This window comes from Thunnus thynnus, chromosome 20, assembly GCF_963924715.1.
Source record: "Thunnus thynnus chromosome 20, fThuThy2.1, whole genome shotgun sequence".
Lineage (NCBI taxonomy): Eukaryota > Metazoa > Chordata > Actinopteri > Scombriformes > Scombridae > Thunnus > Thunnus thynnus.
In genome coordinates this window covers 4,293,952-4,320,705 of record NC_089536.1, presented here as the reverse complement: position 1 = coordinate 4,320,705, position 26,754 = coordinate 4,293,952, and the positions used below count along the sequence as shown (strand labels likewise).

The following is a 26,754-nucleotide window of genomic DNA, read 5'->3' as shown; positions in this document are numbered from 1 at the left end:
CACAGCAGTGTGTCTCTGCTGCAGTACAGCCGCACACACACACACACACACACACACACACACACACACCGGAGGAAAACATGGCCACAGTGTGTCTGTGTGTGTGGTGTCGTCATGACTGAAGGAGTCAGACGGCATGTTTTAACACCTTGAGTGTGTCTGAGATTCTCAGTTATTCAGGTCACAATAAATCAAGTAGATATCTTTCAACGTTACAGTCTTTTTGTTACTGTACTTCCACCGCAGCTCAACAAGTCTGATGCTCTAAAGACTGTAAATGTGGCAGATATCCACTTGATATCCACAGATATCCTCTCTCACTGCTCATATGGACACTTGACTGCTGGTATAAGACACACTGGAAAGATTGTGACCTTTAACCCTGGAGAGACCAGTACTATTCACACTACTGTAAATTAACGGCAAAACAAACTGAAATTGGAGCCACATGTTCCTCTGAGAGACTGTAAAGTTCTACTTCCTGATCATTTAAAATATTTTATTAATAACTGTTCTGTGAGACTGAAGTGTCTCTTTGTGATGTTGTAATTTGCTCACGGGGTTCCCTTGTGAAAGAGATTTTGATCTCAGTCTAAACCAACGTGTTCCCCTTTAGCTGTTGGCTAACTGTCACTTCTGTTGATTGACTGATAATTAATGAGGCAACTATTTTGATAGTTGATTAATCATTTAAGTAATTTTAATAAACAACAATGCTAAACATTCTCTGATTGATTCCAGCTTCTCAAATGTGAATATTTGCTGGTTTAACTTCTGATGGACATTTAATAGACCAAATAACTAATCAATGAGTTTTTGCACAACATCTGAAACCGAAACTTGATCATTTTTAGCTTTAGTGAACGATTGTTTCCAAACTCCAGAGTGTCAGTTCTATCTGGTAAAAATAATGACGGGAGGGTTTTGGGGTTGTGATGAGTCTGTTGTTCTGCTTCTCGGCCGGTGACTGTGACACAGCAGTAACAGGAAGTTGTGAGTCAGCGTAATGCTGCATCTTTTATTGGAAACTCTTTATTAATTTATCTCGCTCTGTAAAGTCAGTATGTGATGGGAAGCAAACAATAACTCTCGGTTGACTCTTGACTCTTTGTATCTATAACTTAATGATTGATATTTTCATTTGTGTATCTGAGCGGAGGAGCGGAGCAGCATTTCTATTTCAGCTCTGGAGGTTTTATGTAATCCCCGCAGCCCTCCGGGCCGTGCAGATGATCCTCTTAAAAAATCCTCGGATGATGTTTTGACCTTTGCTTCTCTCTCACACTGAAATCATAAGTTTTTCAGCTGTGTCATGCCTCGTTTTCTTCTGCTGGAGATAAACACATCAGCTGTTTTAATTTAAGGCATCCAGAACAGCTTGTGATGCTCGCTTTAGTTCATGGTATGTACGGTGGCCTTGGGCGGACAAATGACTGAGGAGGCTTATGTTTTTTTTTTTTTTGTTTGTTTGCTTTTTTATTTTGTCCTATCGACATCAGCCATGTGCCAAGTCTGCAGGGCTGGAGATGTGTGTGTTGTGATTATTTGGTCTGATGAGAGAGAGAAAAATGAAAAGCTTGTTGAGGACGACTATAGCTGCAAGTTATGATTATTTTCATTGTTAATTAATACATTAATTGATCATTTAGTCTCTCAAATGTCTTCAAATTGCATATTTTCCTCTGACAAACAGTCAAAAACCAAAATATATAACTTTTTTTTTAAATTTAAAGCTGATAAAAGCAGAAAATCTTCACATTTGAGAAGCTGCAACCAGAGAATCTATGATTATATGATGATAATTTCTCGATTCATTGTTTTGTCTATAAAATGTCAAAAAATAGGCCTAGTGAAAATCCTGATTCTCAAAGTCAAAGTTGACATCTTTAAATGTCTAAATTATTTTATCAGAACAACAGTCCAAAAACCCAAAGATATTCACTTTACTATCATGTAAGAAAAGCTTCAAATCTTTATATTTTAGAAGAGAAATTCAGCAAAGTTTTTCCATATTTGCTTGAAAAATGAATAAAACTATTATTCGATTATCAAAATATTTGCTGATTAATTGTCTGCTGACTGACTAATCATTGCAGCTCTGAGACCATGTCCTCTTTAAGCCAGCTAAATTCATAAACACATCTGCTTCTCTCTGTTTTGTTCCTCCGTCCAGACTAAAATGGTGTTTTTCTCCCCTGAAAACGGAGCTTTTCCAAAATGTCCTCCAGAGTGCGAAAATGTGAAAACGCCTGCTTGGTGTTATAGTGTGTACGGGGAAAACGGATTGTAGGCACTAAGGGGTGTGCCCGAATACAAATACATTATTCAGCAAAGCACAATTAGTAGGTTTTATACGAATATTTGTTTCATACAAATATTTTAAAAAATGATTTGTTGAGGGTGTTCCCCAGAGATAAAGCTGAGATACTGACACATGTAAAGTGCTTCCAAGGGAACCTGTTGTTCCTCTTCTCCTTTCCACAAAGTTAGGTTGTAAAAAATAGTCATTAAATGAAAATTGCAAAGCAAGAATCACCTTTGAAGTTCTTCTACATGTTACACACTGTGCTGTCTCAGTGTTATGGGTGTATAAATAGGTAGAGGTCTGTCTGCAATGAGGTGATGAGTAAAGTTTTAGCTCAGTAATCAACGCAGTCGTCTATGATCTGGGAGACTCCAGTTCAAGATCCGATGTGGGGACCTCCTTTGTAAGGTAGTTTATTCATGAGCACTTATTGTAACACTTTAATTTTCTAAAATGAAAAGTGTCATAAAAACCAAAACAGGATTTTTAAGCCTCTTTCCACTTTTATTCGAATACAAATACAAATAATTTTGCTGTCTCAACAAATACAGATACAAATACAAATACTGGGCTCTCTGCACATCCCTAGTAGACACAAGGGATGTATTTGGTCAGAGTGCCTGTCACTTGGTCACCAGTAGTAGGGAGTGTGTGTGTGTGTGTTTGTGTGTGTGTGTGTGTGTGTGTGTGTGTGTGTGTGTGTGTGTGTGTGTGTGTGTGTGTGTCACCGGGGTGGTGCGGTAGTAATTAAAGGTCGTCTTCTGCACCTGCTTGTCATTCAGCTTCGTTTGTAACAGAGCGGGTGAGTACAGGCTGATCATTTCTGTTGACCGCTATCACTATATTATTGTCTTCATAACATCTATGCAGAGCATCTAGGTCGTCAAAGTGTTTGGTTTTTTTTTTTTTAATCATCGGGTCAAATAAACACCCTTAAACGCGACACAACAACAATGGCAGACGACTTCATGCGAGTGTTGTTCTCTTAATTGCAGAGTTAATGTTTTCCTGCACTTGCCCGGTCAGTTAAGCGGGTCAGAAATCTTTTTGTCTGGTGAAATACTGGATGCTGTCACCTGCTCAGGTAGTTTTTAACACGTTGTAGGAGGTATTTAAAGATGGAGGACTGTTGCTGTGGCCTCGTCTGCTTCTGCTCCACCCAAAATCTGTCCTTTTTAGTATCAAACAGAGCAGAAACAGGCCTGCCTTGTTTCTAGATTCACTGCCTCGGGGATTGTATCCAGTCTTACCTGTCTGTGTGTGTGTGTGTGTGTGTGTAGAGATAACACATTAACCACTGCAGTCTCTCTCACACACACACACACACACACACACCACACCCATAATAAAAACATCAGCTGTGTCTGCACCTTCAACAGTACACACAGATAGTAATCATGATGTTTTAGAAGACACACCCATCTGATCCTGTCTGTGTGTAACCTCACACACACACACACACACACACACACACACACACACACCCTTCAGTGTTCAGCAGCTGCAGATGGCTTCACGTGTTTCAAGCTGTTAATCACACTAACAGTTGCTCACAGAGCTGCTGCTGCTGCTCCTCGGTGGATTTTTCCACTGACTCAGCACTGAAAGTGATTCTCTGAAGAAGCTGCTGACACTTTTCCGAAAGGTCAAGTTCACTTTCATTCGAACGTGACCCAGATACCGTGATGTTTCTCAGATACAATTCACCGAGACCGTGAGAAGCATATAAGTCGTCCATCAGCGGTCGGAGCGTCTTACTGTTCGGTGCAGTCTTTATATGTCCCTGTGTGGTGTCATAAAGCTGCATTATGTGTCTTTTAGATTTTACTGTCACACCAGGTTGTAGAGGTAACGTTGCTCCGCTTGTTTGATGCCTCCGCTGTGTCTAAACCAGCTGCTGAGTCCTCAGACTTGTTGTCGTTGTAGAATAAAGAAGCTGCTTTTTTACGTATCTTTTGTTGGTAATTTCGCCCCTAAAATACTTCCACACACTGCTGCTCAGACGCTTCCATGTCAGTATTATCTGATCAGCTACTGTCCTCCATTTTTATTTATTAGCTTAGTTTAGCTGCAATGGGTCAAGCTGATAGTGAATTTTAAGAAGCCCTCTACTGGATCATGAGGAAAATTACTTACTGTTGTGTTTATAGACTGTAAATTTTGGATTTGAACAGGTCATTACAGTTTGAATATTTAATTTGTTGAGGTTTACAGGGAAACTTTGTCAGCTAACAAAATCTAAATTTCCCAAAAAAGTTCCTGCACATTTATAATAATGGTAAATTTATTATGTGCAGTACTGTGTAAAGGTTTGAGGCAGTAAAAGTAAAGTGAGGATCATGCTTACAAAATAACGCTATGGATAGTTTTTATTGATCAGTTGACTTGATGTGATGTCTGTGATGTCGCTAAATTAGCTGTCCAGCTAATTGGCAGTTTGAGGATGGATTTGTTCGTCCTGGATGACGTTATCTTTAATAACGGAGGCGCAATGAGTAGAGAGTTGAAGCCACGATTCATATGATTGGCTGATCTTGTGATCGCTATTAAATGAGCTATATGTGTGTTGGAACCCTCCCAGCATGCACTGGGGCAACAGATTAACATTGTTACTGCCGTTATTGTGCTCCACAATGTTTCCACTGTCACTGTCAGACAGTCAGATATTACCAGTGATTGTGGTCAGACTGGGAGCGCTGGGTGCGTGACTGGTACGTTTCTTCCTCACTGAACACATGAGGGGACTTTATGGTGATAATCACACGTCTGTCGTGATAATGTAACGTCATAAAAACATCCAAAGATCAACTATAATTACTGCAGCATGTTTCAGCAAGTAAGCTAATCACTTAACAGGTTTAATTGTTTCAAATGTCAAATTAAATGTTCTGGTTCTGCTGGTTTTAACCGTCACAATCTTTGAGTTAACATTTTATTAATATAAAATGCACAGATGTTATAGAAGCAATGTTTATTTTCTTTTTACCTTATTTTATTCTTGTGGTGATGTATTTTAGTGTTTTTTTTTTTTTTTAATTGTTATTTTTATCTTTTTAAGTCCTGATTATTGGAGCTTTATACCTCTGTGTATAAGTACAAATAACTCTTCATTCTGAAAAATAAATGATAATTACACCGATAGATCATAATTATTAGTCAATAACCTGCATGTTCTTACCTCAACATTCTTTCATTATAAATCTGAGTTCATCCTAAAATGTCTTGGTCACGATCCTGTTAATAAGCTGCACCTCAGCAGGTTTTTGGTTAAAGGACTCGTTGCTATGACAACAGCTCCAGATTAATTTTAAGTAGAACGGGGCCCGGGGGGGGGGGCTGAAGATTCTTTATGACTCCGGCTGGATGTGTGTTGTCCAGCTGCAGGTGATCGGACGCCTCAGTGATGCTGCTGCTGCTGCGTCATGGAAGAAGAATATAAACATCTAAAGTGCCTCAAAGCTTTTGCACGTCACTGTTCGTCCTCACTTGTAAGAACTCAGTATCCCGTTTGTTTATCGGAGGAGCTCATTGACCTTCGTGTATATAAATATTAGGAAGGTTTCTGACGTCCTCTGATCAGCAGGATTATTCTCCCGATAAAAACCTTCAGACAGTGTGCAGGATTCTTTGGTTTAGAGCTGCAATGATTAGTTGATTAGTCAATTAGTTCTCAACTATTAAATGAATCACCAACTATTTAGATAATTAATCATTTGGAGTCATTTTTTTAATTAAAAAACTGTCCAGATTCTCTGGTTCCAGCTTCTTAAATGTGAATATTTTCTGGTTTCATTTGTCCTCTTTGACAGTAAACTGAATATCTTTGTGTTGTGGACAAAACAAGTCATTTGATGACGTCATCTTGGACATTAGGAAACAGTGAACGACATTTTTTCACCATTTTCTGACATTTTATGGAGTAAACAACTAATTGATTCATTGAGAAAATAAGCAGCTGTACTTTGGTTTCCTTTTCAAGGCTATTAATATCTAAAATATCCATCTGACAGAATAAACATGGAGTGAGCTAAAAAAAAATGGTCGTCATATTGGCTGTTTAATTGAAGGTCATTGTGACACGATGAACTCTAAACACGGAGATTTGTTTTAAATCTGGCAGGAAGTACAGATAACTGACCTGTGATGAATAATCTGTTCAAAAAGATTCTTACATCAGTCTCTGTCTTCATCTTCTCTTCCGTCTGCAGCTCCTCTTCCTCAGTGTCTCCATGGTGAAGTGGGCGGGGTCTGATGTCAGCCCCTCCTCTTGTCGGCCCTCCTCCTGCCATGCCCACCATGGTTTCTAGGTTGCCCAAATTCGGCTCGCGGCCCAAATCCGCCGCACCTTTATCTCAGATGTGTTCAGCTCCCACCTCAAACGCCGGCACCTTCACCAGCGCCGCCGCCACCGCCACCAGCACCCGCCTCACCAACGGGTTCTACCACCACCCTGGCCCGGTCACCGCACCGCCCACCTCTGTGAAACAGAACGGATTTATACGAGTGCCCACTTCGTTTTCTATGAAATGGAAGAAGGAGAACGGGGCGATGGAGGACGGCGGGGGCGACGCAGAGAAGGAGTGGCGGAGAGGAAAAGGTGTCGGGCAGAATCGGAGCGGCAATGCCCATCAGTATTATCCTCCACGGGAACACGGGTCGCCTCAGAGGTCACCGGCGGTGTCGCAGCACGACCTGAAGAAGCCACCCGCATCCTCTGCAGGGAAGGGGCGTGGCTTTGGCCAGCCGGTGACATCAAAATCATCATCACCATCGCCACAGTCCAGCCCTCGAACGCTTCCTGTGTCTAAAAGTGGATCTCACAGTTTCAAACCGAGCCAGGCTGCCTCAGGTCTGACCAACGGCACAAAGCAGACCCTCAACGGTCTCTCTGGATCTAAACCACGGAGTACAACTAACGGTTTTCTGAGGCAGCCTCAGAGCTTTGCTCGCCCTGGTGGTTCCAGGCCGAGTTCTGGTCCTGGTTCTCGATCTGGTTCTCCCCTCCAAAAGAAACCGCCGGCCAGCCGTTCGCACTCGAGCGACAGTCTCGGGCCCGCTCCGTCCGTCCATCTGACTGAAAGTGATCGGTTTCGCTCTCGTAGCCTCACCCAGGTGCGGCGGCAGCCCTCCCCCACCCTCCCCCCTCCCTCCTCCTCCTCCTCGTCCCACTCTCGCTCCCCCACCGCCACCCGCTCCTACTCCAACAACAGGGCTGCCGAGCGAGGCCTCAAAGAGCCGACCGCCTCCTCTGCGCAGGCTCCACCCAGGGGCAGCGTGGCGAAAACACCCGCTGGCAGCCAGACTCCTGAGGGCGGAGGTAGAGGTGGAGAGGTCAAAGCTCAAAGGTCAGGGGTCGGCATCCCCTCCCTCCTGCCCCCTTCTGCTTTAAAGAAGCCCCTCCTACCCAGCCTCGGCTCCGCCTCTAAGCCCAGTGGCATCAGCTACAAGCTGTCCCGCCCGTCACTCATGAAGCAGTCCCGCCCCCTCAGAGTGACCTCAGCCAACGTGTCGGGAGGAGATGCGGAGGTGAACGGATGGAGGAACTCAGCGGAGACGCCGTCTACGACAGACAACAGCCCAGGTGAGAGATTATCATCAGACTGAACCTCTGACATCATCACCATCCAAAATATTACTAATCCCTTCACTTCCTCTTATCTCTTCTCATTTAAAACCTCATAAAATGTCAGTTATGTCCAATTTTATCCTTTTATATCTCATCACATCTCTAATCTCAACTCATCTCATATATTTCATGTTGTATTTAATCTCTAATTTCTCATTAAATTTCAGTTTATCTCATTTCATCCTTCCCTCTTCTCATCTTCTCAACTCATATCTCATCATAACATATTTCATCTCTCAAGTCTCATCACATCTCTCATCTTATATATTTCATTCAGTTTTCTCCCATCTCTGATATCTTAACTTTTTTAAAGACATTTCTCATTTATCTTTCTTCATCGTGTCTCATCTTCTCATCTTCACACCATCTTTTAGTTTATTTCTGATTCGTCAACTCATATCTGGTAACCTACATCTTCCTTTATCTCTAATCAAATCATTTATTCTCTTATATCTCAAATTTCTCATCTAATCTTCTCTCTTCTCTACCCTCATTTCCTCTGATCCTCTCATCTCATATCTCATCATATCTATCGTACCATGTCTCACCTCATATATTATTCCGTTTTCCATCTGATAAACAGTGTCAGTCAAAAGTTTGGATGCTTTCTCATTCAAGGGAATGAGAAGGTGTGTTTGACTGGTGCTGTAAGTCATCAGATTTATCTCTTTTCATATTTCCTTCATTTTTCATCCGATTATATCATCTGAAATGTCTGATCTCTCTCCTCTCAGAAACTACCCCAGAGGCTCCGGAGACAGTGGGGCTGTTGACAGAGTTAGTGTCCCACAGAGAGCTGTCGATTGTGGGGGAGACGCTGGAGGACATGTCCCTATCCTCCACTTCTTCTCTGGACAGAAACGACACCAGTCAGGAGTACATGGACGACTTTGACAACCTCGGTAAAGGACGACATGGATGCAACTGTTGTTTTTGACTTTTTCATGTTATATATATGTTTTTATATGTGAGCTTCAGATGAGAAATGGAAATCAACATGTTTTGTGTTTGTAGGGAACGGAGGGGTGGGCATACTGCTTCTCTCCTCTAAAAACGATGAAGACGACTCAGGGCTCGACCAATCGTGTACCAGGTTTGATGACGACAAGGTGGCGGTTAACGGCGTTACCAAGGTGACTGGACTGTGTTTTCTGGACGACAGTATGGACTGGGCTGGCGTGAGACTGAGTGGTGAGTTTTATATATATATATATATATTAATGTGCAGGTTAAGAAAAGTCTTGAAACATTCGTTAAACAGGTTTTCTTGTTTGTTTTTTTTCTTCCAGGTGAGCGAGGAGAGCATCAGCTGACCCGGCTCTCCCGCCGGAGAAGGTCCAGTCAGCCAGACTACCACGACCAGGTACCAAAGCTGATCAATAGACAGATCAACAGATCGTGTAAAAGCACAGTAACATGAGTCTATCAATCAGCGTCGATTATCTGCTTCCTGCAGAGCTGAGAAGTCACTCAGATTGCTTCTATTCAGCATATATTTAAAAGACTTCAGCAATTAATATAAATAATATATGTTCCAGCCTACATGACTCATCTCTTATGAGATTATTCTGACACGTTAATCTGCTAAACTCATTTCCACATCAACATCATCACAGCACATAATGGCTTCATGCAAGTTTAAGTATATATAGACAGCCTATGTTTATAAAATCCTAAAAGATCTCCAACACTGATTTTTTTCAGCACCTCGATTAAATGAAATCCAGCAAATAAAAGTATATACAATAAAATACCAGAAATACAATCCAATAGGATAAAAACAGTAAAAAAAAAACAACAATTAAACATTGTGGAAATGGAAAACTTTGAGCTAAAATTACATTTTTTTAAATATTTAGATTTAAAATATGTCAGTGATTCTGTTCATAAATGAATGATGTGTAGTTTAAAATCCACTTAAAAGATAAATTATTTATCACACTTTCTTCTTCTCTTCCTGTTCAAATCAAAAGTTTTAATTTATTCATCCGTAAAAACATCCTGATCAACCAACGCTGAATATCAAAATACAGGAAATGAATCCCCACAAATAAACCAGATAGAAGAAGCAACATAATCTTTGGGAATAGTGTGAGGATTTTCTACTTTTTCTTTGTTTTATTTCATTATAAACTGAATATTTTTGGGGTTTTGGACTGTTGGTTGGACAAAACAAGATATTCTAATATGTTATCTTGGGCTCTGGGGAATTAACGGACAGTTTATAGACTAAATGAAATGGAAATTGAATGGAAATAATCGTAAGTTGTAGCCCTAATAGTGTCATCAGAAGGATATCAGTCTGATATGTGAATACAAGGAGTGTCATGATACTTGACTCCTCCCGTACACAGTTAGAACAGTTTGACACATCAGTCACATTGATCACAGCATGTAAAGACAGTTTCTAACCTGTCAAACACCTTTTTAAATGATCCAGCAGCACTAAACTAGACGCTGGAAGGAAACCGCTGACTGTGAGTCCATTAAAACTCTATCAGACAGGAAGCTGTTTCAATATATTGGAGGAATATTTTCACTTCTTCCAGTTCTTGCTTGACGAAGGAGTCTGGGACGACTACTGTTTTAAATTTGTTTGCTGTTAAACTTTCAAAATGTCTCTTCATGATTCAAACATGTAAAAAGATGTGAAGTAGTCTGACATGTCTGTCCTCTCTCTCTCTCTCTCTGTGTCCCGACGCTGCAGGGGGGTTCGTCCCTGGACTTGTCCCCCTCGGACAGCTGCGGATCGGGGGGAACCTACATGTGGGACGAGGAGGGTCTGGAGACGCTAGGAGGCGCCGCCACCACTGCCTCCATCCACACCAACGGAAACACCACCCACCACATCGGGAGCTTCGACTCCGACCTCAACAGCATCGTAAGGCCTGCCAGTGTGTGTGTGTGTGTGTGTGTGTGTGTGTGTGTGTGACATAAAGACCCTGATAGAGGTTAAAATAGACAAACTGAAGAAGAAAATGGCATCAGATCAGTCAAATATGCTTTTCTTTTTGTTTTATTTGCACAATATTAATACAAGATCAGATACATAAGTCATAACAGAGTTGTAGTGTTGCTCCGTCGTCATCACAACAACAACATCATTATATTTCAGGAACATTCATGCTCTCATCTGTGCAAACCAGGATATACAGTGTTGTTCAAAAGAGAAAGAAACAGTTTAGTTTTAAAGGATAAGTTTACAAAATTACTGTGAATTGAATTTCAGCTTTTTGACGTCTTTTTAAAAATTCTTAATTGTGTGTTTGAAGCTCTTGAAAATGACTAAATATACAGAAAAAATAACTTTAATTTGAAAGTATTAGATGAACAAATAAAAGAATTAATGTTTTTAGTAACAAACTGGCACTTAAAGTTCCCTCATTTAGCGTTTATTATCATTATATAAACATTCACTACATGGTTTATAACACACTATAATGTTGTTATAAGCAAATGGATTTGTAAAGATTTATAACTCAATGTATTAAACTGTCTTCATAGCAGAAGATAATAGTTGTTGACATTACTGCACATTAATAAAAATTATCCTTACATCTGCTTATAACTACATTATAGTGTTAAAAATCATTTATTTACGGATTGTATATGATTATAAATGCTGAAATGTTAGGAACAAACTCAGTTAAAGTAAAACAAAGTCAATCAAAACATCTATTTTTTTTATTAATATGAGGTGAAAACATGAGAACTTTGTAATTTAACCAGTTGAGTAAAATGTGACACAGTTGTCAAAAAACCCCCCCAAGATAAATCATCTTACATGATGCTGATGTCACACAGAAGCAGCTTAATCCGCAGCTCATTTGTTGGTTTATCTCAGGCGAAGCACCCTGAATAGAAAAGAGAAAAAGACAAAAAAAGTGAGTGTTTAATATTCCAGCAGCATCAGCTTCATCCTGCTTCTCTGTCCTACTTTGAGGAAGCAGCGTTCTCAGACGGGTCACGGACGTCCTGCGTCGGATGTCGGACAGCGAAAGAACAAACTGAACCTCAAACAGGCAGAAACAGGCCGTCGTGTTTAATGTCAGAATATGTACAGCTGGCACGTGTTGCACATTTTTGGAACGAGTCTGAACTCGAGGTCTCTCAGCGGAAGAGAACTGAAGAGCACTGAGTGATGATAAATACGCAGCACAGACATGTTCATGGTGTAAAAATGCAACAAAAACACAACACAAAGGACGAAGACACGCAAACCTCCACATATACAGCAGATTATCTAAGAAGGATCGATATGACAAAGAAGAACTTTCTTGTTTCCTCAGAGCTCCACGACACTTAAATTGTACACAAGTAAAGAAATAGACGAGTCACCAAATATAATGAAAGGTCAGCTTGTTGGATATGATGGGAAACTGAATTCTTTGCTCTATAAAAGCTGCAGATTGTGGATCCAGGCCGTACAGCTCAATGAGTCTATAGATGTTACTTTTATCTTCAAACCTTCATCCTCAGTTCTTCTTCTCAGAGGTCGTCCATCTTTAAAACCATGAACTTCCTGTGTCGTCTGTCGTCACTGTGATCGCACGTCTGCTTCAGGTGTCGTTATCAGGACTGTTAAAGTCTGGATGAAATCCTCTGCCTCCCTCGTGTGGCTGATCTGTGAATTACAGCTTCTACTGCAAACCGATGAGCTTCTATCTGGTCTGCATGTTGAAATATTATGGTCCTCTTTAGTGAAAATGATCTTTGGTTTCACCACAGAGCGTTAAAAAAACGATGCAGGATAATGATGAGGACAAGCAGCAGGGACACAGTATGATTTAAGATGCATAGATGCAGTAAAAATCAACTATGATACAATAAAAAAAGAAATTCAAAGTAAGTTAAACATTCAGCATCTTAATTTCATTTGGCTCCTACAGCTCCTCACTGAGGGTAAAAGCTCAAAGTTTATGTTGTTCTTTTATATTTAATTGAAACTTAATCCATATTTATATTTAATTGTATATTTAATTTTATATTTAATTGCATCTTGGTCTTCCTTGAGATTTGAGGCAGCTCACTGTGGTGTTTTTATATTTTAAAAAGTTGATACCAGCTTCCTAACAAGTAAAACTAGTGTCAAAGCTTTTACATGAAAAATATAAATGGTATTAAAAACTTACAAAACATACATTTTTGGTAATTCAGTGTTAATGTATTTTTCTTGGAAAGTCAATTCAGTTAATAACATAAAATAATTCATTTTCCTCTTGCATCTAATCTCTTCCCCTTCATGGAACATAAACGATAAAGTATTAATTTGCCCAAAAGGAAAATAATAATGATTTATTTTTTTCTTTTTAATTAAAAATGTTTGGCCAAGAGAGTAACTCAAGAGGTTTATTGAGAACTGTTTATTGTTTAATATCACGTTTTAGCTTAATTGTGTTTTTAATTGCATATTCATATGAGCAACATCCATCCGAATTTCCAAATCCTCCACATATATAGCTGTAAAAATTATTAGCCTGCAACTACCGATTATTCTCTTGATTATTTGACTAATCGTTTTCTCTTTAAAAGAAAAACAGCGAAAAATGTCTTTTTTATAATTTCCCAGAATCAAAGGTGACGTCTTCAGATGTCCGTACTGCCTCATCAACAGTCGGAAATCCTGTTTCCTGTCATACATGACAAAGAAAAGCATTCAATTTTCTCATTTGAGAAGCTGAAACCAGAAGAGATTTGGCTTTTTTTTTTTGCTTGAAAAAGCGCCTAAAACAATTATTTGATGATCAAAATACCTGCAGATTGTTTTTCTGTCAATCAACTAATAGATTAATTGACTAATTATTCATATTGTTGTTTTTTGAACTGTGTCGATACAGAGCTGATGTACTGGAGCAACTCTCAAACTAGTCAACAAGCCTTTAAGATGTTTAATCTTTTAGTAGTTTCATGTCAGAGAACATTTCTGAGTTTAGAAAGATTAGAGTCAGTTTTTAAATGAACCAGCAGGTGTCACTCTCAGCACAAACAGATGAAACATGACTTGACATCAGTTTGTGGAGCTCTGAGCTGTGGATGGAGGACGTGACGGTCCTTCACTTCTCCTGCTCAATACAGTTAATACAGCTCCTGAATAATGTTAAGTGGCTCTTAACGAGTCCTCTGTCTTAATGAGCCTTTTGTGTTAACGAGCTGTTTGTCTTAAAGACTGATTGACCTTAATGAGCTCTCGGGACACTAATGAGTTTTAACTGATGTCTGAAGTTCAAATCTGTACCTGATGGTCCTTTAATTTTTTGTTGTTTTTTTTTTTTTTAAAGATTTTGCAGCAATTTGTAAGTTTGTTGATTAAAGTGCAACACAAATTATCATTATTAATGCTTCGAAAGACCACCAGGGGTCAGTGTTGGTCCAAGAGAAGGCTGTCTGTCTGTCTGTCTGTGTGTGTGTGTGTGTGTGTGTGTGTGTGTGTGTGTGTGTGTGTGTGTGTGTGTGTGTGTGTGTGTAGGGCAACAAGTCTGAAGCTGTCAACACACCGTTACGCACCGAACTCAGGTCAAACAGCCTGAAATCACTAGGAAGCTGTTGTTTTGTGTGTGTGTGTGTGTGTGTGTGTGTGTTTTGAGGAGGTGGGTCAATACAAAAAGCAAGAAGCTGCTTTCTGTTTGTCGGTGCGGCGCTGCCAAGTCAAGTGAGAAAGCAGCGGAATGAAAGTGTGTGTGTAGCTTCCATACAAGACTGAAACATTGATTAGTTCAGAGACTAAAGCGAGGCGGCGGAGGAGGAGGAGGGAAGATGAGAGGAAGAGCGTCGAGAAAGAGAAGACACTGATTTTCTCCTTTACCGTTCTGATGATGGCAGGACTGAGCGAGAGCGATTTACATGCCGGTTTCTGTCGATTTCTTAAGCTCCATTCAGATGGGATGAGCATCACAGGGGAGGTGGGGGATGAATTATTCTCTGTGCTCCTCGCTAATTGAACTCATGGTTTTCTGGACGGTGTTTTAACGCTGGAGAATCGACAGGATCTGGTCTGTAAAAGACATGAACATTCAGCAGTACAAAGCTAAAAGTCTCTCCGGGGGAGGGGGGGGGTGAAGATGAGGCAACGATACTGCGTGAGATGAAGAAGTGTCAAAAAACTTTCATAACTCGGTCGAATCTGAACACACACACATGAAACACACATCGATATCATCCAGTGTGACCTCCACTTCCTGATCATTATCTCTGATATCAATCACCAATAAACTTCCAGAAATTCACTTAGAAATCAGAAAAAAAGACACTTCAGAAGTTGCCTGACAATCATCACATTTTAAAATTTTCTTCAGTAAGTAGTATCCATGGTGATAATGTTGATAAGTATTGAGGAACTGTGAAGTTAGATGTTAACACTGAGAGTATTGTGAAGAGAGGTCAACAGAGGATTCACCTGCTGAGGAAATTAAATTCTTTTAATGCCTGTAAGGGCACCTTATGTATTCTCTATCAGTCTTTTATTGAAAGTATCTTAATATTTTCTTTTATTTGTTGGTTTGGGGGTCTCTCTGTCAAGGACAAGAACCGCCTCTACAATATTGTGAGGGTCTGTTCTAAGATAATTGGTATCCATCAAAGAGACTTGTGTTCTCTGTGGGAGAGGCAGGTGGTCAAGTTTCCCAACCCGACCACATCCCGTCCTCCGACTTCATTTTAACGCCCTCAGGCCACTTGTGAAGACAAATCGTCTTTCAAAATCTTTCATTCCTTCTGCCATCAGGCTGTTAAACCTTGATAGCACTATGTGGAATGAATAATATTTCCATACTCTGGAGTACTGGAGTTTTATAGCCTTAACTAATTATTCTGGGGCTTGTTATTGCTGGGATTTTACTTATTTTTTATGGATCTATTTATTGTTCATTTATTTACATGTCTGTGAGTACCTGTGTACTGACTTTCTCTGGCATAGATCTGTCTGTTATTTGTTTGTTTTTTGTTTTCTTATGCATGGTCTGGGTACACTACCAAACTGAATGGGATAAATAAAGTTGTCTGAATCTGAGTATCACAGTAATCCAGTGATAGTTGTCCGTACATCCATGAATACACTGCAAACAGCAGCTGCTAACAGCTGATTCACACGACTTTAATGGAGACTATTTGTCAAAATGTGAATAAATATGGTCTAAAAACAGGTCTGAAAGGGAAGAGCAGTACCTACTAGAGCTGTAAAGATGAATCTATAGTTTCCAACTACTAAATAAATCGCCAACTATTTTGATAATCAATTAATCATTTGGAGTCATTGTTCAAGAAAAAGTACAAATTCTGATTGATTCCAGCTTCTGAAATATGAATATTTTCTGGTTTCTTTAGTCCTTTATGACAGTAAACTGGGTTGTGGACTGATTGTCGGCACAAAACAAGACATTTGAGGACATCATCTTGGACCATTTTCTGACATTTTAAAGACCAAACAACTAATCAGATTAATCCATAATGAAAATAATCATTAGTTGCAGCCCTGGTACCTGTAGCTGACATTACAACAGCCCATTTAATGAGCTTTTATGTTTTTCTGTCGTCGTATTGGTTCCCAAACAGGCCTGTACGTTGCTGTTAGCATGTTTCCATCTGTCAGATTAGCAAAAACATTTTCATGCAAAAGTCCAATTTCACACTGAGCTGATAAAATGCAGGAAAAAAAATCAAATACAAGGACGCTGCTCCAGATGGGATTAAAATGACAGGAGGAGCAGCTGAAATTATGACCCGACCAGCAGGTAACGTTAACATCACCTCACCTCCCCCTGAGAAATAAACCCAGTCCGAATGAGGCTATAAAACGATTTGTAGTTCTACAATAACAATGTTTAAGGAAAGGAGAGGAGGAAAAAGATCAATCAGAAGGAAGCGAGGAGGAGAGAAAAAGGAGGAAATAAGAAAAAGTAGAAGGGGAGGATGAGGAGAGATGGTGGAGAAGAGAAAAAGGAGATTAGGAGGTAATGTGCTGCTGTGGATGGCTGCTCTCAGCCACTGGGGAAAAGCTGAGTTCCTGAACTATGTGTTTAAATTACTCAGGGTGAACGTTTGGTTTCCTCTCAGGTCACTGTGGTGTGACTAAGCTTCTGCAGGCAGGAAACAACGAAACAAACTGTGTGAAGTCGAAACTCCTCTTCGTCTTCAAGAAAATTCTCTCTTCTTCTTCTTCTTCAAGGCGAAGTTTGCTTTTAATTTATGATTAAAGGAGAAACTTTCATACTGTTTTCAGATTAGTGGAGCCCTCAGTTTATGGAAACAAAAATTTCCATGAACGCTAATATAATTTAACTTTAAAGATACTGTAAGTTCATATGCCCATAGTACATAATCCTCACAACCCAGTAGAAATAAACATGGAGGAGAGCATCAGCAGCGGCGAAGGTCAATGGAGAGACGAGGAACCTTCTAATTTGTTGGACATTTATGGAGAAGCTTCTATTTAAGCCAGATTTTAAGGAATCGAATGCCAACACCGCTGTTTCATCCATGTTTTTGATTTTTATGATAAATTTGCACGTGTGACAGTTTTGGATCTCAGCTGTATTCTCACTGGAGCCGGATACATCAACACAAATAGATCAGATCTGACTAAAACATCAGAATTGAGCATTAAGGCCTGTAATGTGAAGTATGATGGAAAACCAGCAGGGGCGATAAGACCTACAATTATTTGTTATAAAATCACATTTTTCAGGACTGCCCAGCAGTAGAACAATAATTCCTAATAATAATAATAATAATAATTCACTTTATTTATATAGCACTTTTCATACAGTAATGCAGCGAAAAGTGCATAATATATTTTTTTAAAAAAGAATAGAGCAGACAATTAATTAAACAACTAACTAGTAGTAACTAAATAGTAACTATAAATGGCAAATAAATGTTGTGGAGTAAAAAGCACAATAATAATCATAGGTTTAAGTTTATTTATTTTTATGTTTATTTGTTATTTATATGGTTTAGCACCTTTCAAGAACAATATTTGCCTCTGAAATGGAGTGAAATGGAAGTATAAAGTAGCATAAAATGGAAATACTCAAGTAAAAGTATCTCAAATTTGTACTTAATATAATATTATTTCAGATATAATATCCCGATGAAGTAACATTCTCCAAAACCAGCATATACACACATCTGTGAGAGTCAAAAACGTCCCTTAATTAGTTCAACATACCGTTTTATATTTCCGGTCGATTATTGTTTGAGTCGTTGCTAATATGATAAAGAAGACATGTTTGAAAAGTTTGAAAATGCACCTGAATCGAACCCTCCATACAAAAACAAACGGGCTCAAAAGACCTTCTCCTCACAATGACGGGAAGGCCTTTTTAGCCTTTAATCAGCATCTGGTTGAAGCTCACATCGTCCTTCATGCTGTAGCTGCCGTTTTACAGATGAAGAAAATAAACAGTGTTGATTTTTGGTCTCTTGAGTTTGTTCAAGGATTTTATTTCATGCTTGTGAGGTTGAGAAGAGCTCTGTGTGTGTCTCTTTGTGTCACTTTGTAGAAAACTGGAAATCAAATAGAGAACTATTGAAATAACAAGAAAGCACAAGCCTAGAAATCACACTGTCCTTCATGTGTACAATGACAAAAATGTAACAAAATATTTCATAAAATATTTCATCAGTCTGGGATGTGCAACTTATTTGAGGTGTTATTTTTAATGGAATGATGGAAGAATGCTTTCCAATGATCCTCATAGAAAAAGGTCATAAACTTGTTGTAAGTACCTGCAAAGGTGGAACAAGTCAGTTTAAACCCAGATTTTTCTGACAAAAAAAGTATCTAAATTGTTCATCGTACAGTCAATTGTATAGTTTGCCATTTTGTTGTGTTTTCCACATGCACAGTAACCCACAATGCAATGTAAAACCATCATGCATCATGTACCTAGCTCAAGAGCTAACTGCTATCATGCATTGTACAGAGAAAAGATGAATTTAGACATCTGCAAGATAAAGAGGACGACCAGAGTAGAGTCTAAAATTGTCTTTGTTTTTGACGTCTGACACGCAATACTGCATTTTACAGAAAATTTCCCATATAGCAACTAAAACTGTTTAGCTTAGCAAAGTGCTATATTGCAGCCAAAAACCCATCTGGTCAGGTTAACTAAAACTGGTTGGTTCAGGGTAACGGCTAACAGTTCAGTTAAGCAGCAAAAACAGTCTGGCTCAGATTAGCTAACATTTCATTTTAGCCTCTGAACAGTTAAATTCAGATTAGCGATGGTTCATTTATCAGCTAAAAAGTTAAGTTTAGAGTTCAGTTTAGGAACTAAAAAAGTTTGTTCAGTTTAGCTTACTGCTCTTTTAGCCCATAAACAATTTGGTTCGCTAACTGTTCAGTTTAATAGCTGAAACTGTTTATTTCAGGTTAACTAGGAGCAGTTAAACCAGTTTGACTCAGACCATCTAACAGTTCTGTTTAACATCTAAAACATTTTGATTCAGGTTTAGCTAATAGTCTGATTTAGCAGCTAAACTGGTTTGATTCAGGTTAGCTAACAGTTCAGTTTAGCAACTAAAACTGTTTGATTCTTAGCCAACAAAGCTAGAACTATTTAGATTTTCCTGACGACAAAAACAGAAATTGTTCATTTTTCACTTGTATTGTGCCTTTTCTGTTTTGTATTATTGTTCAAATATCTGGTGATAATTATCATCTAATCCTATGGAGTGAAGTCAAATTATACCCCGATGCAGTATAAAAACTATATCTGTGCACTGATGTAGTACAGAACCACATGTTCATCCACAGCTTTGGAGCACATCAGGAACACAAGTCAGCCATTTTGGATGCAGCCTTTACATCAGTGGTGAAAACTGCAGTTCCTCAAATGGCCATTAGATAATACTCATCTGTGTCGAAGTAAATGCGAAAATCCAACATTTCTGTTGGAGAAGTACAGTACAAATACAACATTTTTCACAAGATGTTCAGCTCTCAGCAGTCTTAGTGGCAATATTTTATTTCTAAATTATTATTCTGTTGATAAAATATTAAGATGTTGGGTTTGTTTTCTTTAAATAACTTATATAAATAAACAAATAAAGAACTGTGTATCTCTGTTTTCTCTCTCAGGACATCCTGAACAACCTGGAGTCTTGTGATCTTGAGGATGACGACCTCATGCTGGATTCAGACTTCCCAGAAGATGCCTCTCTGCACAGCGGTATGTTTGTGTGTGTGTACAGATGTCATAAACAGATGTAAATTAAAAATAAGAATAGAAGAGCTGGAATGTGTGTCAGGATATACCAAAACAGCCTAATTTTCCTATGAATGTCAGTTATTGTAATTGACTTTTATGGTTCACTTTCTGTACCTTTTTATAAAAGAACCAGATATTTGTTTTGACACAGTTGGTCATCTTTTGTACTGATGATTCAACCACAAGAGTTTCATGTCCATCAAACCTTGAAGTGGTTCAGCTATCGATTGTTTAACATTGTCTATGAGAAAAATGACTTTCGCTGATGAAACCCTTTACATCCGAAATGTTAATTCCCATTTCACAACTCTGTTTTATTCTGACACTTTTAGTTCCATATTGCAGCAGCTGTAATCATTTGGTTCAGTTATCCAACAGTTCAGTCTAGAAACTAAAACAGTTTAGTTCAGGTTTTGGTTAAGTTAAGCAGCATAAAATGTTCGTTTCATGTTAGCCCTTTTTCAGTTTATCAGCTAAAACTGTTTAGTTCAGGTTAGCTATGGTTCAATTTAGCAACTAAAACAGTTTAGTAGATGTTACCTAAAGGTTTAGTGTAGCTGCTACAACAGATTAGCTAATAGTTTAGTTTAGCAGCTGAAATGGTTTGGTTCAGTTTAGCTAACTATCCAAATTAGGAGCCAAAGTTCTTTAGTTCAGGTTAGACAGTTAACAGAGGTTAACATTTCAGTTAAAATAGGTTAATTAAGTTCAGTGGTGAGTTTTGGTCATGTTGGCTAACACTTCTGTATAACAGCTAAAATTCCTTAGTTCAGTTTAACTAACAGGCTGGTTTAGGACCTAAAATATTCGCTAACATTTTAGTCAAGGAGCTAAAATTATTTGGTTCAAGTTAGCTAACACTCCTGTTTGGCAGCTAAAACATCTTCAGCTAACAAGCTAGTTTAGAACAAAGACAGTTAAGTTTAATTTAGTTAACCAGTCAATTTAGCAGCTAAAGCAGTATGTTTCAGATTAGCTAACAGTTTAATTTAGCTAACTATCCAATGTAGGAGCTGAAACTTTTTAGGCAACAGTTCAGTTAATTTGAGTTTAGGAGGTAAAACAGTTTGGGTCATGTTAGCTAACATTTTTGTTTAATAGCTAGAATATTTAAGTTCAGTTTAACAAACAGATCAGTTTAGGAGCTAAAATAGTTTGTTTCAAGTTAGCTAATATTTCTGTTTAGCAGCTAAAACATTTAACTTCAGTTAACCTTACAGGCCAGTTCAGGTGCAAAGACTAATGTTTAATTTAGTTTAAGAGTTCAGTTTAGGAGCTAAAGTAGTGTGGTTCAAGTTAGCAACTAAAACATATTTATTCAGGTTAGCTAACTGTTCAGATAAACAGCTCACAGTTTAAACAGTAAACTGTTAAGTGCCAAGTTTCGATCCTGGTTTAATCAGTGAAATCCCTCCTAGTAAAAAAACATATTATCATGTGTTATGAACCGAATACACAACATTGGAGTTGAAGGTTATCTAACCGCCCATCCACCCCCTGAATACACCCTTAATTACATTTTAGTCATGCTGTTCAAAGGACATTATCAGGATTGTAAGACATATTACTCATTTAATTAACAATCATGATAACTGGCTGAATTTGTCATGTCTCTACTCTTTATTAGTTTTCTTATACTCCATATATACATATTTAATTTATAATAACTCCTGTTTCATCCTCCTGGTCTGGTCTGAACCCTGCAGATGCAGATGGGATGTCCCACATGGCTCAGTGGAGGAGGAGACAGCTCTGTTGGGGAACGCAGGACATCCACAATGAAAATGAAAGGTAGAGAAAAGTACCTTTTAACTGACAAAACGCTTCACATAAACATTAGAAAAAAGTTTCCAGATTGTAAAATTGAAATATAGAACTATTCAGATTTTATTATTATTTTTTTTTTAACCGGGAAAACATTTAAAATGCAAACAAGGTCTTGTGAATCTTCCTATTAAACTCTTGTAACGCTGCCAAAGTTAGTGAAAGTATAATAAAGAAATAATCAACAGGTTTTTTTAATGTTAGCATGAATGTAATCAGCAAATTTCGAGGGTTCACCGACTCAGAATTGGAGTCAGAAAGTTATTCTAAAGTAGAAAACTTTGCCCTGATATTGGCAGGACGGGAAAAGGTCACAGAGGCACAAAATGAGTTATTTTTTAATATGTTCAGCCATATTTGTATCTGATTTACAAGCTAGAAAGCTGAAAGATTAGTCTGCTTGATGGGCTAGAGGGAAGATCACAGGGTCACTAAAATCAATATGTTTAATCCTATTAGGATCATGAATATTTGCAATAATTTTTCTTTCAATTTGCAAATTATTTGCGAGATATTCTGGTCACAGAGAAACAAATGAATTGTTGATGTCAAAAGGCGTCATGTCATAACCTCTGCTGCTTGGAAAAGTAAATAATAAATTGTAGCTTTAAGCAAAATGTTAATATGTGAAATATGAATATGAGATCGTTTTTTTTAATAACACAGCTCACTACAGAGCAACTTTTCTGCATTTTTACATTCTTGATAATTCAGTGACTTTCTAAAGAACAGTATCTGTGGTGAATGGCCTTATGAACTGACTCTTTGGGCAGAGTTCAGGAGCTTCAGTAAAAGAAAGTCAGTGCTGGTTTCCATCCACTGACCATGGAAACAGATTATTTTCATTATTTAAATGAATTATTAATCTAAGACAATTATCTTCTTGATTAATCATTTTGTCTCAGAAAATATAGTAGTGAAAAATGCCTGTTATAGTTTCTTATGGCCAGTTTAGACCAAAGATTTGTGACGATATGAGTTGAAACTTGCAGCTATTTGCAATGTGCTGGTCTGAAACCCACCAGTTTACACCGATACGACTAGACCAGACGGTGTATCATTTCTATAGCAACGACTCTTTACTTCTGTTCTAACTGCTGACTTTTCAGGCTTTTTTGTTGCTGCAGACTTTGTTGCACCTTAAAATATGAATAAGGATATTGATAGAGACTTACAGTTGTAGTCCTAGTACTGATGAAATGGCAAAAATATAAAAAAAGAGGAGGGTTGAGAATTTGGATTGCACTTTTATTGGAAATTGCAAATTTTAAGGTTTGTCATACGGACACCGCAGTTCCTCAAACACATTTATGAGGTGATCCTTTCTGTCCTTCATCCAAAATTTTGCCATTTCGACCAGCTGACAGTTTGTAACTGACTTGACCAGCTGACTTTGCTACGAGCTGATTCGCTATCGAAAACAGGTGATGTGCCTTACCTTCTAAAACCAGCCACTGGCGTCTTGACAAGCTGAGTCACAGGCGGAGCCACTGGAGTCGAGCTGAGACCAGTTTACACTGCTGCAACTTTTCCCTGCAACGTTCTAAAACAGTTTCTTTCGTCTCATTGTGAATCTTTGGTCTAAACTGGTCTTCAGAGGTCATGATGACGTTTCATTTTGTGTCTGAACAACAGTCCAAAATCAAAAGATACTTAGTTTACTCTCATGTATGACACAGAAAAGCCTCAAATCCTAATATGAAATGCAAAACTGAGTAAAACTCAGGAGAAACTCAGCAGCCAGACATCTCTCCGTTCTCTGTTTAGGAGCGGCTGAGATTGACACTAAAATGAGAATAGCTGGTCCACCTTAAAGGTCAGTCCACCTTAAGTGAGCCTGGTCAGGCTAACCCATTGTTGCTAACTTCGGAGCTAACACCCTTCACTTTTCCAGCAGTTGCGCAAACAACAGACGAGACTTTTCTTTGTCTAGAGAAGCTGCAGCATTTATTAACTGACACACTGCAGCCTGTACTGAACATTTACTGCCAGACTGACAACTTACTGCAATACTTTTCCTCTACTGCGCTCACGTTGACCGTCACTCTTCTGCCGCTCGCTCTCTCACGCTCGCTAAGCTCAAACATTACGCACTTCTCTATTCTGTAAAGGAGCTATGCTACCAAGGCAACAACACAGAGGTTGACTCACGTTTCAGATCCGCGCTGCACAGAAACTCTCAAATGCAAGTGGTTATTGATTTCTGAATGAATGGGTATTTGGTGTTTTGTCATCAAAAAAAATGTTTTTTTTTGGCCTGGCGGGGTTCTCGTTTGCCTGACGGCCCAACTGAACAATTATAGAGGAAACACTGAGTTTATTCAGGGTTTTAAAAGGTTTCCTAATGGTAGTTGTCATGAAATCTCCTCACTCTACCTTTTTGACACCAGTGTTTTGGAAGTGTTTGTAAGAAAAGCCTTTTAGATTTACAGTATTTCATACACGTCCCTGAACACAGCAGGCAGAGGTGCATTTACACTTTTTCTGTCTGTTCCTGTCTTGTTGTTGGTCAGGTCTCCCTGCCTGTCTCCTGGTACTCCTGGTCTGGGTCTGGACGTGGAAGAACTGGCTGAAGATTGTTCTGCAGTCAGATCACAGCTGGAATACCTGCAGAGGTTACTGCTACAGGTGAGACTATAACAAATTATAGTGTGCAGAATTACCACTTTTTCTGTCAAAGACATTTGGTTCTTTTGCTTTAAATGTTTAGTTTTGCATGTCTTCACTGTTCATTTGTGAGATTTAGTAAAATAGAATATAACAGCTCTTCTGGCATCAAAGGGTAAAGCTGACATTATTCCACATTTTTGTTATTGTCAGCAAATCCCAAGAAAATACCAAAACCAACAATGTGTTCTTCTCTAGTCTTCTCTGTGTGTGAGCCCATTAGTTCCTACTGAAGACATAAATCTTTAAAAATAGCTCAGAACTATATAGTTTGATGTTTAAAAAAAAAAAGGCTCAGTGATTTCTTAAAACAGGAGGAAAAAAAGTACATTTGTTGGGGAGTATTTTCACCAGCAGATTAATCCACATTTGAACAAATTGTATAATTTGTAGGATAAGCCTCTTTTGAGATGCATCATCTTGTTTTTAAGATTATCTTGACGAGTCATTGCATTAGCCTTAAGCCCCGTTTGAACTACAGCGTCTTCCAGAGGGAACAGTTCATACTCAGAATATAAAACATGTGACGGCTCCTTCAGTATTCTGTGTGCTTGTCTGATTACAGTTTAGTAGTCATGTAGGCCAGATCAACCTTCTATAGGGCCCAGAGGCAGAGGTGTGTTGTTGGGTGTCTGCTTTATACATAATAGTACTCTAGAGCTGAAATGATTGAGAGGTCAATAAGCCAATTGATTGATTGTAAACTCACTCACACATGTGTTCATGACTGTAGGTCAGACAAAACCAGTCATCTAAACATGTTGCTTAGGGGATTAATGATCTGTATTTTTCACAATTTTCTGACATTTTATACATTAAAACACAACTTTACAACAAATGAGCTCAATATAAACTATTACGGTCTTCAAACTAGATTTTGATAGATTCCCTCTTTAAAACCGGGACCACAAATGGAGGATTTAGGACCCGTCATAGTTGATGTTGTACTTCAGTGAATGAATCAAATGATAGATCCAATAGATATGAAGTAAACCTGGGCTTTCGGGTCCCCTCGAGGTCTGGGTAATCCAGCCTTGAAGGTAGCATCTAGCATCTGGTTTGTAATCACCATCATTGAACTTAATCACAGTTTCACAATTGCTTCCACTAAAATCCTTACAGGCAACCTGCTGCCTTCAACTTTTATTTGAAGTGTGTTGAACTGGCTGCAGAGTTGTGCACCTACACAAATAGTGAGGACAGAAAAAGTCACAGTGAATAATAACAATCAAGTGTTTATGTTTGAAACATGTGTTGATATTCATGCTTAGGCTTTGTCCAGCTGGATATTCATGTCTATTACAGACCACATCCTGTCTGAATGGAACTTTACTCTTGTTTAAATCATAACATCATATATCTACTTCCTAACATTCACAGTATAAAGTCATACAGTTGTTGTTTTTTTTTAATTTTTTTATTTTTTTATTTGTGTTTTCATCAGGCATTTGTGATCAATTGAGGTGTAATTTAGTAGTTTCCAATCAGCCTGACCTGCATGTCTTTGTGTTGTGGGAGGAAACCTGAGAGCCAGGAGAAAACCCACGCAGACACGAGGAGAACATGCAAACTCCACACAGAAACAAGCCCAAACAGGCAGGTGGAGGTGTTTCTGTGAGGCTGCAGTGTTGATCACTGAGCCCGCGTGCCGCCCTGGAGAGGGAAGGAAGGAGGTTAGGAGAGGTGGAGGAGGGGAGAGGGAGGGGAGGTAGAGGGGGAGAGGAGAGGGGAGTTAGAGGGGGAGGAGAGGGGGGGTAGAGGGGGAGAGGAGAGGGGGTAGGGGTGAGGAGAGAGGTTGGTGGAGAGGGGTGAAAGGTAGAGCGGAGGAGGATGAGGAGTCGGGGGTAAAGGAGGACGAGGAAAGGAGGGAGGATGGGGGTGAGGGAAGATGGAGGAGAGGAGGGGGGATGGAGAGAGGGAGGGAGGGTGGAGAGGTGAAGGGGTTCTGCTCATTGTTCAGCCTGCGCTGAACAACAGCATAACCAGCCCCAAAAACCTCTTTTCTTCTTGTTTGTTTTCTGTTTTTGTGCCATTTTCTCCTCTTTTTCTTTTTTCTTTTTTCCATTTTCTCCTCTTTTTGTTTTCTCTTCTCTTCTTTTGCTCTTTGTTTCTTTTCCTCCTTCTCC

The 26,754-nt window shown here is 39.0% G+C and overlaps 1 protein-coding gene across 3 annotated transcripts in view; it reads left to right on the top strand.

Annotated features, from left to right (window-relative positions):
* The window catches only part of LOC137171559 (serine-rich coiled-coil domain-containing protein 2-like), a 63,841-nt gene that overhangs the window by 18,148 nt on the left and 18,939 nt on the right, over positions 1 to 26,754 (top strand). For all 3 annotated transcript variants that reach the window (XM_067575566.1, XM_067575568.1, XM_067575567.1), the window contains exons 2-9: positions 6,514 to 7,886; positions 8,666 to 8,833; positions 8,946 to 9,122; positions 9,221 to 9,294; positions 10,639 to 10,812; positions 20,008 to 20,098; positions 21,844 to 21,928; positions 24,475 to 24,589. In XM_067575566.1, coding sequence (XP_067431667.1) covers positions 6,557 to 7,886; positions 8,666 to 8,833; positions 8,946 to 9,122; positions 9,221 to 9,294; positions 10,639 to 10,812; positions 20,008 to 20,098; positions 21,844 to 21,928; positions 24,475 to 24,589 — 2,214 coding nt within the window. In that variant the 5' untranslated portion in view covers positions 6,514 to 6,556. The remainder of the gene's footprint in view (positions 1 to 6,513; positions 7,887 to 8,665; positions 8,834 to 8,945; positions 9,123 to 9,220; positions 9,295 to 10,638; positions 10,813 to 20,007; positions 20,099 to 21,843; positions 21,929 to 24,474; positions 24,590 to 26,754) is intronic.